At 34.4% G+C, this 13,608-nt stretch overlaps 1 protein-coding gene across 1 annotated transcript in view; it reads left to right on the forward strand.

Moving 5' to 3' along the window:
* LOC110447500 overlaps positions 1–13,608 on the forward strand; it is a 114,877-nt gene that overhangs the window by 38,442 nt on the left and 62,827 nt on the right. The window contains exons 17-22 of the mRNA XM_021493236.1: positions 1,345–1,513; positions 4,091–4,345; positions 8,419–8,660; positions 9,263–9,412; positions 11,697–11,792; positions 12,909–13,106. Coding sequence (XP_021348911.1) covers positions 1,345–1,513; positions 4,091–4,345; positions 8,419–8,660; positions 9,263–9,412; positions 11,697–11,792; positions 12,909–13,106 — 1,110 coding nt within the window. The remainder of the gene's footprint in view (positions 1–1,344; positions 1,514–4,090; positions 4,346–8,418; positions 8,661–9,262; positions 9,413–11,696; positions 11,793–12,908; positions 13,107–13,608) is intronic.

Here is a 13,608-nt window from a genome sequence, read left to right on the forward strand (position 1 = left end):
TACATCATCTACAATGTAACAGTATACATCATCTACAATGTAACAGTATACATCATCAACAATGTAACAGTATACATCATCTACAATGTAACAGTTTACATCATCTACACTGTAACAGTATAAATCATCTACAATGTAACAGTATACATCATCAACAATGTAATGTATAAATCAACTACAATGTAACAGTATACATCATCAACAATGTAACAGTTTACATCATCTACAATGTAACAGTAGAAATCATCAACAATGTAACAGTATACATCATCAACAATGTAATGTATAAATCAACTACAATGTAACAGTATACATCATCAACAATGCAACAGTATACATCATCTACAATGTAACAGTATACATCATCAACAATGTAACAGTGTACATCATCAACAATGTAACAGTATAAATCATCAACAATGTAACAGTATAAATCATCAACATTGTAACAGTATCAATCATCTACAATGTTACAGTATACATCATCAAAAATGTAACAGTATAAATCATCTACAATGTAACGATATACATCATCTACAATGTAACGATATACATCATCTACAATGTAACGATATACATCATCTACAATGTAACAGTATAAATCATCAACAATGTAACAGTATACATAATCTACAATGTAACAGTTTACATCATCTACACTTTAACAGTATAAATCATCTACAATGTAACAGTATAAATCATCTACAATGTTACAGTATACATCATCAAAAATGTAACAGTATAAATCATCTACAATGTAACGATATACATCATCTACAATGTAACGATATACATCATATACAATGTAACAGTATAAATCATCTACAATGTAACAGTATACATCATCAACAATGTAACAGTGTACATCATCAACAATGTAACAGTATAAATCATCAACAATCTAACAGTATAAATCATCTACAATGTAACGATATACATCATCTACAATGTAACGATATACATCATCTACAATGTAACGATATACATCATCTACAATGTAACAGTATAAGTCATCTACAATGTTACAGTATAAATCATCTACAATGTAACAGTATAAATCATCTAAAATGCAAGTCTAAGTCACCAACAGTGTAAATTAAATTTATCAACAATGTAACAGTATAAATCATCTACACTGTAACAGTTTACATCATCAACAATGTAACAGTATAAATCATCTACAATGTAACAGCATACATCATCAACAATGTAACAGTATACATCATCTACAATGTAACAGTATAAATCATCTAAAATGCAAGTCTAAGTCACCAACAGTGTAAATTAAATTTTGTGTCTGAATACACCTTTGATCAATTTCATCGATGACTTGATTGTTTTTAGGTTCAGCACCAATTGGTGAATTATCTGTGGATGGAATGGTAGACACTAGGGGAACCTATTTGAATAATCCCTTTGTGTTCTCCAATGCTGACATGTTTTCTGTGATGCTGTGGGTGCTGTGTAGTAATGACACCTACAACAATCCTATTATCCTTGCATTGGAAGAAAGGTAAGACCATCATCCTGTGAATACATAGGCCCTCTTAATTTATTGCCATGGTGAGAAATAAGGTAATTTCACCTTTGCATGGTTTCTTATCTGTAAATACAGCGTATTTTGGATGATTGTGATAATTAACGTTTATCCAGACATTTCTGCATAATTTAGTTCAGACAAAACAACAGCAACATAATCCCCCATAGATAAAACCTACTTTATGACAATGGAAAATAATTTGATATTTCTTCTTCTCCTGGAAGGGTAAGAAATGGTGACTAGTGAGAAAACATGTCACCCATACTACCATATTTATCCTGCAATAAGCCCAGGGGGCCAACACATAATCTCTGACTGAAAGTAGAGGGATGGGCTTATTACAGGACAATGGGGAAGCTTTTCATTCTAACTGCAATATATATTGGTGGGCTTATTACCAAGCATGGACTTATTGTTGGATAAATACGGTAATGTTTTTAGCTCACATGGCCCTCCGTACTGCATCGTGCATCATTCGTCTGTCGGTCCGTCAACTTTTTCTTTGAGCGACTTCTTCTGAGGAACTTGAGGGCCTAGAGTTATGATATTTGGCCAGTAGGTACCTGTGATAGACTACTATAAAGTTTTCTCTTTAAAATGACCTTGACTTACTTTCAAGGTCACAGGGGTCAAATATGTCAAAAACTTTAACAATCTTCTTCTCAAGTTCCATAAGGCATAGGGTCATGATATTTTGCCAGTAGGTACCTAGGTTAGAGTGCTATAAAGTTTACTGATTAAAATTACCTTGACCGACTTTCAAGGTCACAGGGGTCAAATATGTTGAAAACTTTAACAGTCTTCTTCTCCAGTTCCATAAGCCCCAGGGTCATAATATTTTGCTAATAGGTACCTGTGATGGAATGCTATTAAGTTTCCTCATTAAAAGGACATTGACCTACCTTCAAGGTCACAGCGGTCAAATATGTCAAAACACTTCAAACGACTTCTCATGAAGAACTAAAAGGTATAGAATCTTCATATTTGGATGATGGCTTTCTAGGATGGAGCCTGACAAAGTTTGATTATGAAAATGACTTTGACCTACTTTCAATGTCACAGGTATCAAATGTGCCAAACTTTTAAAACAAATTCTCCTGGAGAACTGAAAAGTATAGAATCTTTATATTTTGGTGGTTGCTTCCTTGGATATAGAGCCCAACAAAGTTTGAGAATGAAAAGGACTTTGACCTACTTTCAAGGTCACAGCGGTCAAATATGTCAATTTCTTTAAACGACCTTTTCTGAAGAACTAAATGGTATAGAACCTTCATATTTAGCTGTTGGCTTCCTGAGAAAGAGCCTGACAAAGTTTGAGAATGAAAATGACCTTGAACTAATTTCAATGTCACAGATATTAAATATGTCCAAAACATCAAACGACTTCTGAATAATCAAAAGGAATAAAATTATAATATTTGGCTGGTGGCTTCCTTGGATAAAGATCGACAAAGTTTGAGAATAAAAATGACTTCAACCTACTTTCAAGGTCACAGCGGTCAAATATGTCAAACTCTTTAAACAACTTCTTCTGAAGAACTAAATGGTATAGAACCTTCATATTTGGCTGTTGGCTTCCTGAGATAGACCCCGACAAAGTTTGAGAATGAAAATGACCTCAACTTACTTTCAAGGTCACAGGTATTAAGTATGTCAAAAATATCAAACGACTTCTCCGAAAATCGAAAGGCATAAAATTATAATATTTGGCTGGTGGCTTCCTTGGATAGAGCTCACCAAAGTTTGTAAATGAAAATGACCTCAACCTACTTTAAAGGTCACAGGGGTCAACATCATTTCAAAGGATTTGTTCTGAAGAACCAAAAGGAATGGGTTCATAAGATTTGGCTGGTAGCTTTTTGGGATAAAGCTTACAAAGTTTGAGAAGGACAATGACTTTGACCTACTTACAAGGTCACAGGGGAAAATATGTCAAGCAACTTCTGAAGAAGAACCAAAAAATATAGAATCTTATAATAATATTTGGCTGGTAGTTTTAACAGATGGAGCCAACAAAGTTTGCGTGGGAAATATTTGTAGTGCAATATAATATTTAATGACAATATATTGCTATGACTGCTTAAATATTCAGGTGAGCGATACAGACACTCTGGGCCTCTTGTTTTGTTTACAAACATGGCAGACTACTGTCGGTTGAGTTGTTACTGAAATATTGGGATGGGAGAAAAATAAGCATCCCCTCCCTTGAGGGTGTAACAGTGAAATCTCCAACCCTCTGGGTGATTTCTTTGGGTTGTCTTACCCTCAGCAGAGCCTCAGGTTAGACAACCAAAAAAGATCACTACTTGAGTAGGAGATTTCTCTTTCACACCCTAAAGGTAAGAGAAGATTCTATTAATAATTATATACATTTAACATTAAATCATTCAGAAATAAATGTATCAACACAACCTCACATATGACAATTCAAAACAAATATATACATTATAAATCAAAAGACAGGGATATCACTGTAGTTATATATGAACAATAATTTAATATTACATATCACATTACCATCTTAATCTTTATTGTTTCTTGTTTCTGTAGAGATATTCATCACCAAGAACCAGGCTGGATGGACTCTCCTCCTACTTCTAATTATTTGCTGAAAGTGACTAATGAAGGTGTAGTTTTTGACAATGGTACTGACTTAAAAATGGTGGAGTTTGGGAAGAACATCTGTGACAAGATCTGGCATCATGTATCAGTGACTTATCACAAAAACGGTACAACCTATGTTAAACTGGACTCAACTCCCAAGGATCCCTTTACGCAGACTGTGCCGCGGTCATTTTCAAAAGTGTGAGTGAAAATGTGGTTAAAAAAGTAATGTACTATTGTATCACCTCATTAAGTAGTTCAAGATGAGTTTAATAGCCAATTTAATTGAACAGATGAGTACACCTCAGTCACACTTCGGTAAGGGGGTTTGGTATAAATAGATAGGTTTCAGTTCACCTGGCCAGGCAGAGCTTGTGAGATGGCACAGCATCTGTCATCTGTTGGCCATCATCAACTTTCACTTCAAAAGCCTATACCTCCAATATGACTCCACAGATTGGCACCAAATTTGATGTGAATATGCCCCCCAGGGGGAAAAAGGGCAGGGCCAAAGAAGGGAAAATAGAGGTTTTAATTTAAATGCCTAATCTTACCAATTTTTATTTTTATTTTTTATTAACCAATTATTTTTCATCTGATGTCATGGGGCAATGCAACTTTTTAGAATTAAATGAAGGTAGTGCAAATCCTGGGGACAGATAGCCCCGCCCCTGTAGACTTACTCCTTGGATTATAGAGTGGTTGGATGACACAATGGATAGTGCACTTGTCTTTTACCAAGATGGTCAGATTTTATTTCCTACTCAAATATGAAAAGGTAGCAGGGTGCCTTCCTGATGGCCATGCATGTTTTCTCTGACCACTCTAGTTCTTCCAAAGTTTAAGACCACCTTGGCACTTATATTGTTGATAAAATAGAAAAAGTATATTTATTTCTGTTGTAACTACTGGGCATGAGAAGACAAACATACTCATGCTACCATGATTTCCTGTAGGGTCCTTTCGACTGCTGGTGACCAAAGCCTTGGATCATAACATGAATATGATTGAGATCCCAAATCTAAAACCATATTATTTTTTACAATTGCTGAGCATTATGAGACATATGCACTCAAGCTACAATGGTTGTGCTGGGATTCGTCCATGTCCCTGTAGACTTAGTCTGTGGATCATAACATTGGAACCTATAACCCACAACCTATACCCACATCATACAATAGCTGGGCATGAAGAGACAGATACAAGCATGCTACCAGGATTAGCTCATGGGTCAGGTCCTGCCCTTTCATTACCAAGTCACCTGTTCCCCCCTGGGGGAGAGGGTTAAGACTGCTCTAGCTTTAATAGAGAAATAACACTTTTATTTTCTTTTTTTCTCTCTCTTATTTTCACTGAACGATAATTCAAACTTGGTTGGAATATCATGTGATTGCAGTTTGATGTTATCAATATTAGGACACTTAACTTGAGCTCGTCCCTTAAAGGGCCTGAGAGACGAGACCTAAAAGGGGTCAAATTGGCTAAAATTTCAACAGTCTTCTTTTCAGACCAAGATATGCTGAAACCTATCCCTTTTCAAGGATGTAAAGGTCCGAAGGTGCTTTATTAAAATTGTGTATTTCCCTACCCATAGGTCAACTATTTCTCCCTGGGTTGAGGGTAAATTTGACTTTGTTATACGATTTTATCATTTCCGTTATTCTGAAGTTAGCCAGCTATATATCATATATGATCTATGTATGTCACTCTCCAACATCATTTTGTCAAAGAAACAACTGTCAAAAAGGCATATTTGGCTAATATGTACTATTTTTTTGTGTCTAATCACAATAACATATATAACAATTACAACTCGGGTGACCTTTAGGGCCCATGGGCCTCTTATATATGTTCATTTAACTCACATTTGTTTATTTGAAATTGTATAAGACACTTGGTAAACCTTAGCTTGTGTCTTAAATTAATTGAAAATTTTTCACTCACAATCAACACCCTTTGGGATCTTTCACATGAAGTTTTCTCATGATCCCTAGTAACGCATATCTGGATTGCAACCATGCAAACAGTCATCTTGAAAATTGACAGTTCAATTTTGTTACCACTTTTTCTTAAGAAGTACTGCATGGACAGATCTTTATAAAATTTCCTATATTGATTTTCATAGGTCCTAAGTTGTGCATGTTTAATTTTGAGGCTGATCAGAAAAAACAATCTTGTTGCCAGGAAGCCATCTTGCATTTCAACAGTTCCAATTTGTTATAACTATTTCTTAGAAGTATGATTAACAGATCTGTTTCAAATTTCACAGTTGGGTTACCCTTGTTACACCTAAGGACTGTGCTAGTATATAGGTCAAACAATCACCTCACTTTGACAGAACAAGATCATACACAGCAGTATGAAGTTCTGATCAAAAGTTACCACAAGATGCACCAACTGTTTACATGCCTCAATCCTACAGATAAGAAAAATAGTAAAAGTGTCTTGCTTCTGTCGGAATATACCAGGCGCTTATTACAAGCTCTTGGATAACTCGGATATCAATTTCATTTTTAAACAGGAATAGCATAAAACCTAAAGGCGTTCCAAATTTCCCACGGGAATTACATATAACCTAAAGATGTTCCGAGTATGAATCGGGCACCTTTGAGGTTCCCGAAGGGGTAAACTGTCGTATTATAAATTGCTATTGACTGATTTAAGTATTTTATGTCTGACCAACGACTACCGTTAATATTAATTAATATATATGCTAAGAATCAATTTCGACTAGAGTCATGATACATGGTTATGTTATGTAGACCAGCTGTGAATTGTTTTCTTTATTACAGTAATGAGGTCAAATATCAACTTTAAGTGCTAGCCCGAGTCAAAGGTCAAAGTGGGTTAAAAGCTTTAAAATAAAAATTTCAAATTTCAAACAACAATATCGAATCGTTTAAGAGATGTTAAAATGTGTTGTGTTCTAGTTACCAAATTTAGTCTGAAGTTACCTATATGTCAGTTTCATGTAACAAAAGAAACAGGTGAGCCAAACAGGCCCTCTGGGCCTCTTGTTCCATGATTGCTTTAGTTTCCAAGTCAGTGGTTCAGGCCCATTGGGCCGCTTTTTATGCCCCCACCATGGAATGAGGGGGGCATATAGTGTTTCCCATGTCCGTCCCGTCCCGTCGCGATTCAATGTAAACACCCGTCCCGATTCAATGTGAACACTTAGCAACTTCATTCTTTGACAGATTTTGGTCAAACTTTATACGAAGGTATAACCCTCCATAAAATGGGGGGGGGCATATAGTGTTGCCCATGTCCGTCCCATCCCGTCCTGTCCCGTCCTGTCCCGTCCCCATTGAATGTAAACACTTGACAGATATTTTGGTCATTTTGGTCAAACTTTATACAAAGGTCAAGTATGAGTATATTTCGGACATTGTTGTGTTCCAAGGTCAAGGCCAAGGTCACTTGCTATATATAGAAAATCATCAACTGATTCAATTTAAACACTTAGCAACTTCATTCTTTCACAGATTTTGGTCAAACTTTACACAAAGGTCAAGTATGAGTATATTTCGGACATTGTTGTGTTCCAAAGTCAAGGCCAAGGTCACTTGCTATATATAGAAAATCATCAACTGATTCAATTTAAACACTTAGCAACTTCATTCTTTCACAGATTTTGGTCAAACTTTATACAAAGGTCAAATATGGGTATACCTCTGACATACTTGTTATTCAGGGTTCCAAGGTCAAGGCCAAGGTCACTGTTGCTATATGTAGAAAATCATCAACTGATTCAATTTAAACACTTATCAACTTCATTCTTTCATGGATTTTGGTCAAACTTTATGCAAAGGTCAAGTATGAGTATACTTCAGACATTGTTGTGTTTCAGGGTTCCAAGGTCAAGGCCAAGGTCACTTGCTATATATAGAAAAGCATTAACTGATTCAATTTTAACACTTAGCAACTTCATTCAATATGTTATGCAGATGGTAATAACATACAGAAAAAACATATGAATATTAAAATCAACTTGTCAACTTTAAGTGTAGTACCTTGTGTGTGTGCATGTTTCAGGGCATCAAGATCAAAGTAGTTGTAACTTTTTATAGAGCACTGAAACTAATTTCACATGGCAGCGGGGGCATTTATGTCTTACAGACATTTTCTAGTTTTATTATCGTCATGGTATAAGAAAACGAAAACTTTGAATTGTTGGAAAGGATTCTTAAAAATTAAAAAAAAAATGAGTACATGAATAAATACGAAAAAAAAAACGTTCATAAAAATGCAATTTTTTGTTTTTTTTCCTGTAGGTTTCAAGTACTCTTGGGACAATCTTTTCTTGGAAAAATAAGTCAAGTGATGATTTGGAATAAAATTTTGTCCACATCTGACCAGTTCTTAGCATTTGGTAATGTATACACCATACCAGATCCCAATGAGATAGTTCAAAAGTGGATGAACTATGCACAGACTAAAAGTGTGACGTTTAGTTCTACCATTACTGTACATGACAATAATCCAACGTTGGAAGATGAGTTTCAAATGACAGCAGGTAAGTATTCTATAGCTAGAGATAAGATTAGGTTATAAGGCTAGCTCTGAGAGACCATACAATTTGAATTATACACTGTGGCCATTGATCAATGTACGATAGCTGCTTTCAGAAGCTCAGTTTTTTCATACATTGATCATATAGGATTTTACATGAGTTTCCATGTCATATGAGATTTATGAAACGAGTCTTAAGATTTTTCATTTTAGCGAGCCTCTTTGATAATCCTTCGTCGTTTCACTGGTTTGAAAAGTGATGTGGGAGATTGTTGATCAATGTCAACCCAATGAAATGGGTGTATTCACTGCATAACAGGGGAGTTATAATATACTTACACATACAATTACTGTTGAAAGGCTGTTGAAAGGATATTGCCTAAATAATGAAAACGCTAAAAGGTACAAAGTCTTCAGTCAAAAGACTGATTATTTGATAGGCATATCAGTAAAGTAAGCAACGTTTTTACAGGTTTTAATTAAGCATACAAATCATCTTTCCCAGAAAAAAAAGGTGCACGAATTAGGAAGAATAGGGTAATGTAACTGCCTGATATTGAGCTTGTCAGGAAACTCTTAATAATAATTGATTGTTATATTTCACAGATAAGATGCCTCCAACTGTGGTCAGTTGTCCACCATTTAGGAAAGAGTTTCCAATGCCTGATGAACAGATAGTAAACTTCCCAGGTTTGAAGAACAGCATCAGTTTTAATCATCCTACAGATATCACTAAATATTCTTCTGTAGCAGATGGTAAGATATATTACACACAGATCTGATATTAGGATATACATGTGCTGGAGTTAATCTGTTTATCTTTCATTTCTCTGTCTAACTGTTCATTTCCCTGTTCATCTAGCTGTCTTGCTATCTATCTACCTATCCATCAATCTTTATACGACTGTCAACATTTTTTATGGGATGTATAATGGTATGGGGAGTGTCCGCCCACACTTTGGTTTCCGATAGATAACTTGCTAAATAGAATACATCATTCAATTTTGATGAAACTTAGTAAGCATGTACAATATATACAAAGACTGAGGTAAAGACGAAGTTGAACAAAATCTTTTCGTGATAGATTAGCATACTGTGCTCCAAATAATCAGCATCCGCTCTGGTAAGATAACTTGCTTAATTATTGGTTGATTTTTATGAAACTTGGTCAGCATGTACAATATACAGAGACTGAGGCTAAGATCGAAGTTTACCGATTTGTGCATATAATTAACTAGCATACCAGCCGTGTTCCCATTGTTCGATGCCCACAATTTGGTTTATGCAAGATAATTTGCTTAAATGTCATTAGATTTTGATGAAGTTTAGTTAGCATAAACATTATAAAAGGACTGAGGCAAAGTTTGGAGTCAAACAAATTCATGCATAATTAATTAGCATACTGTGCTCTGAAGGGTTGACAGTTTCTGCGCATTATGTTATAGTCAAATATGACTGGATTCTGATTTAAAGTCAATATGTATGTTATACAATGACAATGGCTAAGCATAAACGTGAGAAAAACCTGTGCGTAATTTATTTTTAGCTCACATGGCCCTTTGGTCAGTTTTGCATGGGATCAGTATATGTCACTGTTACCTATGATTTGACTTTTGAAAAAGTTAGCCTGGGGTGTATCTGCTATACTATTTCACCTGGAGTAACCAGATTTGGTATGCCATAATTTCTTGGCTGCGGAGAGTGTGGAGTACAAGAAGCATGCCACTAGCTCTGTGAATATAAAGAAATCTTTACAGGAGGTATAAATTAGCCATTCCGGCAATATTTCTAGTAAAATAAGGCTTGTTATCAAGACTTTAAGTTATGTTGCACTCTGCCCATTGGTTAACCTGTACAGGGCATCAGGCGTTATCTCTTTAACTGTACTTACAGGAGCTTGTCACTCTCTGTCAGATAGCCAGATAATAAAGATCGCAGTTGGAATCCTTTACCTCAGTGCTAATTTAATACTGTGACCTATTCATGGTACAGACATATCTGGTAAAATTGAATCATTTCATGTCAAAACCTGCTGCCATGGCATTAGCTATATATTATATATAAATAATAAGATAATACTGTAATGGCATTAGCTATATATTATATATAAATAATAAGATAATACTGTAATGGCATTAGCTATATATTATATATAAATAATAAGATAATACTGTAATGGCATTAGCTATATATTATATATAAATAATAAGATAATACTGTAATGGCATTAGCTATATATTATATATAAATAATAAGATAATACTGTAATGGCATTAGCTATATATTATATATAAATAATAAGATAATACTGTAATGGCATTAGCTATATATTATATATAAATAATAAGATAATACTGTAATGGCATTAGCTATATATTATATATAAATAATAAGATAATACTGTAATGGCATTAGCTATATATTATATATAAATAATAAGATAATACTGTAATGGCATTAGCTATATATTATATATAAATAATAAGATAATACTGTAATGGCATTAGCTATATATTATATATAAATAATAAGATAATACTGTAATGGCATTAGCTATATATTATATATAAATAATAAGATAATACTGTAATGGCATTAGCTATATATTATATATAAATAATAAGATAATACTGTAATGGCATTAGCTATATATTATATATAAATAATAAGATAATACTGTAATGGCATTAGCTATATATTATATATAAATAATAAGTAAATAATGTAATGGCTTCATTCACCTGGCTATTGATTGAACTAAAGAGAATTTTTTCTAGATGAACAGTTATATATAAACATGCAACTAGATATAAGTTCATTAGTGACATACTTCGATCCACATCGATGAGGACTTTTTCCCAGTTTTCCAGAGTACCTCAACCTTAGCCTGTGAGAGCAAGGTTAAAGAGAAAATCCCATCTAGATCCCTGTATGGGAAACATTGTAACAAGCAACTTGACTTTACCACTATGCCAGATATATGATCAGCAGTTTTTAAGTTGATTGTATGATATTCTCTTTTGTTTGCCCTCTGTTACAGGTGAATCGTACACTCGTGGGCGAATTGTCTTGGTTTTCTACGCCATAGATGGAATGAAAAACTTTGCTATGTGCCGGTTTCCGCTATACGTTCAATGTAAGTGTGTTTACTTTTAATTGTTTGTAAAGTCAGTGTTAAATTTACAGGTAAAAGTCTAGTTTAAGGTCAGTGTGACCTTTACCTTATTTACTTATTCAAGTCAGTTTAGTCCAGGGTTAGTGTTACTATGATCTAATTTAATTATAAAAGCTAGGTTAGTCGAGGATCAGTATGACATTGATCTAATATATATAATTATATAAGTCAGTTTAGTATAGGGTCAATGGAACTTAATTGATCTCATTTATTTATAAAAGTTTATTTACTCTAGAGTCAGTTGGGTCTTGATTTAATTATATTATAAATATTTGTTTACCGTAGTTTAGGGTCAATGTGACCTTGATCTAAAAAACTCTTTTTTAAAACTTTATACAAAGGTACAACCCTCCATAAAATGGGGGGGGGGGGTCATATAGTGCTGCCTAAATGTCCGTCCCGTCTCGTCCCGATTCCATGTTAACACGTAGCAACTTCATTCTTTGACAGATTTTGGTCAAACTTTATACAAAGGTCAAGTTTGAGTTTACTTCGGACATCGTTGTGTTTCAGGGTTTTAAGGTCAAGGCCAAGGTCACTGTTGCTATATATAGAAAATCATCAACTGATTCAATTTTAACACTTAGAAACTTCATTCAATATGTTATGCAGATGGTAATAACATACAGAAAAAACATGAATATTAAAATCAACTTGTCAGCTTTAAGTGTAGTACCTTGTGTGTGTGCATGTTTCAGGGCATCAAGATCAAAGTAGTTGTAACTTTTTATAGAGCACTGAAACTAATTTCTCATGGCAGCGGGGGCATTTATGTCTTACAGACATTTTCTAGTTTGTTTAGGGTCAGTGTGACTTTGATTTATTAGTTTACTCGTAAAAGTCTATTAAGTATTGAGTCAGTACAACATTAATGTAATTTGCTTGTAAAAGTGTACTTTGTTTGGGATGAATTTGAAATATTTATGGAGAAACCATATAATCATCATGCTGAAATTGTGTGTTTTTTAATCCTTATTCTCAAACATTATTAAGAAAATGTTATGATTTTCACATCATTTTCATTGATGATATTGTGTTTTAAAATCCTTATAACATATGATTTGTATCTATGTTTAGATGATGACTGCCCTGCTCCAGTTTTTAATGGTGCTTTGACAGATTTTACTGTGGGTTCCAACATGAAAGCTCACAAAGCCACTTGCTCTAACAATTTGGCAATATCTGGACCCATACCAGAGTTTTTCCACTGCACCAATTTAGGCGTGTACAACCCAGATGAACCCTATGATTCCTTCCTTCTGCCTGCCTGTGGAGGTTTGTAGTAGATTTTTTGGAATAAGTCGGGATTGGGAGATAGTGTAGTATTTGACCATTAAATGGTGTTTCTCCTGTACTATGTCATTAGGATAATCAAATTTGGGAGTGAGTTACATTGAGGGGAGGGGAAGTGATGCAAACCAAAAAGTTATTCACTGTGACTTAAGTTTTGAAATCTGACCTTAATCATGGCAAAACTGTTTCTAAAGCATTTCTCTTATAGTATTTTATGTACGATCACCAGTCATAGTGTGTTGGTGCATGTAAGAAAGGTGAAACGTTACGAGCCAAAAAAAGGTCATTGTGACTCAAATTTGGCCTGACAGCATGACTTCAATAAAAAAATCACTGTTTCATGTAAATTTCTTATGTGCTAAATCATGTCAGATCCCCAGACTTTGTATGAAAGCCCGATGAACATTTTAAAAATATTCATGAAGTCACTGCTTCAAGTTCCATCTAGTTTCGCGATGGTGTTTGTCCACCAAGATGTCAGATC

The sequence above is a fragment of the Mizuhopecten yessoensis genome, unplaced genomic scaffold (assembly GCF_002113885.1).
Source record: "Mizuhopecten yessoensis strain PY_sf001 unplaced genomic scaffold, ASM211388v2 scaffold3453, whole genome shotgun sequence".
In the NCBI taxonomy this organism is placed as follows: domain Eukaryota; kingdom Metazoa; phylum Mollusca; class Bivalvia; order Pectinida; family Pectinidae; genus Mizuhopecten; species Mizuhopecten yessoensis.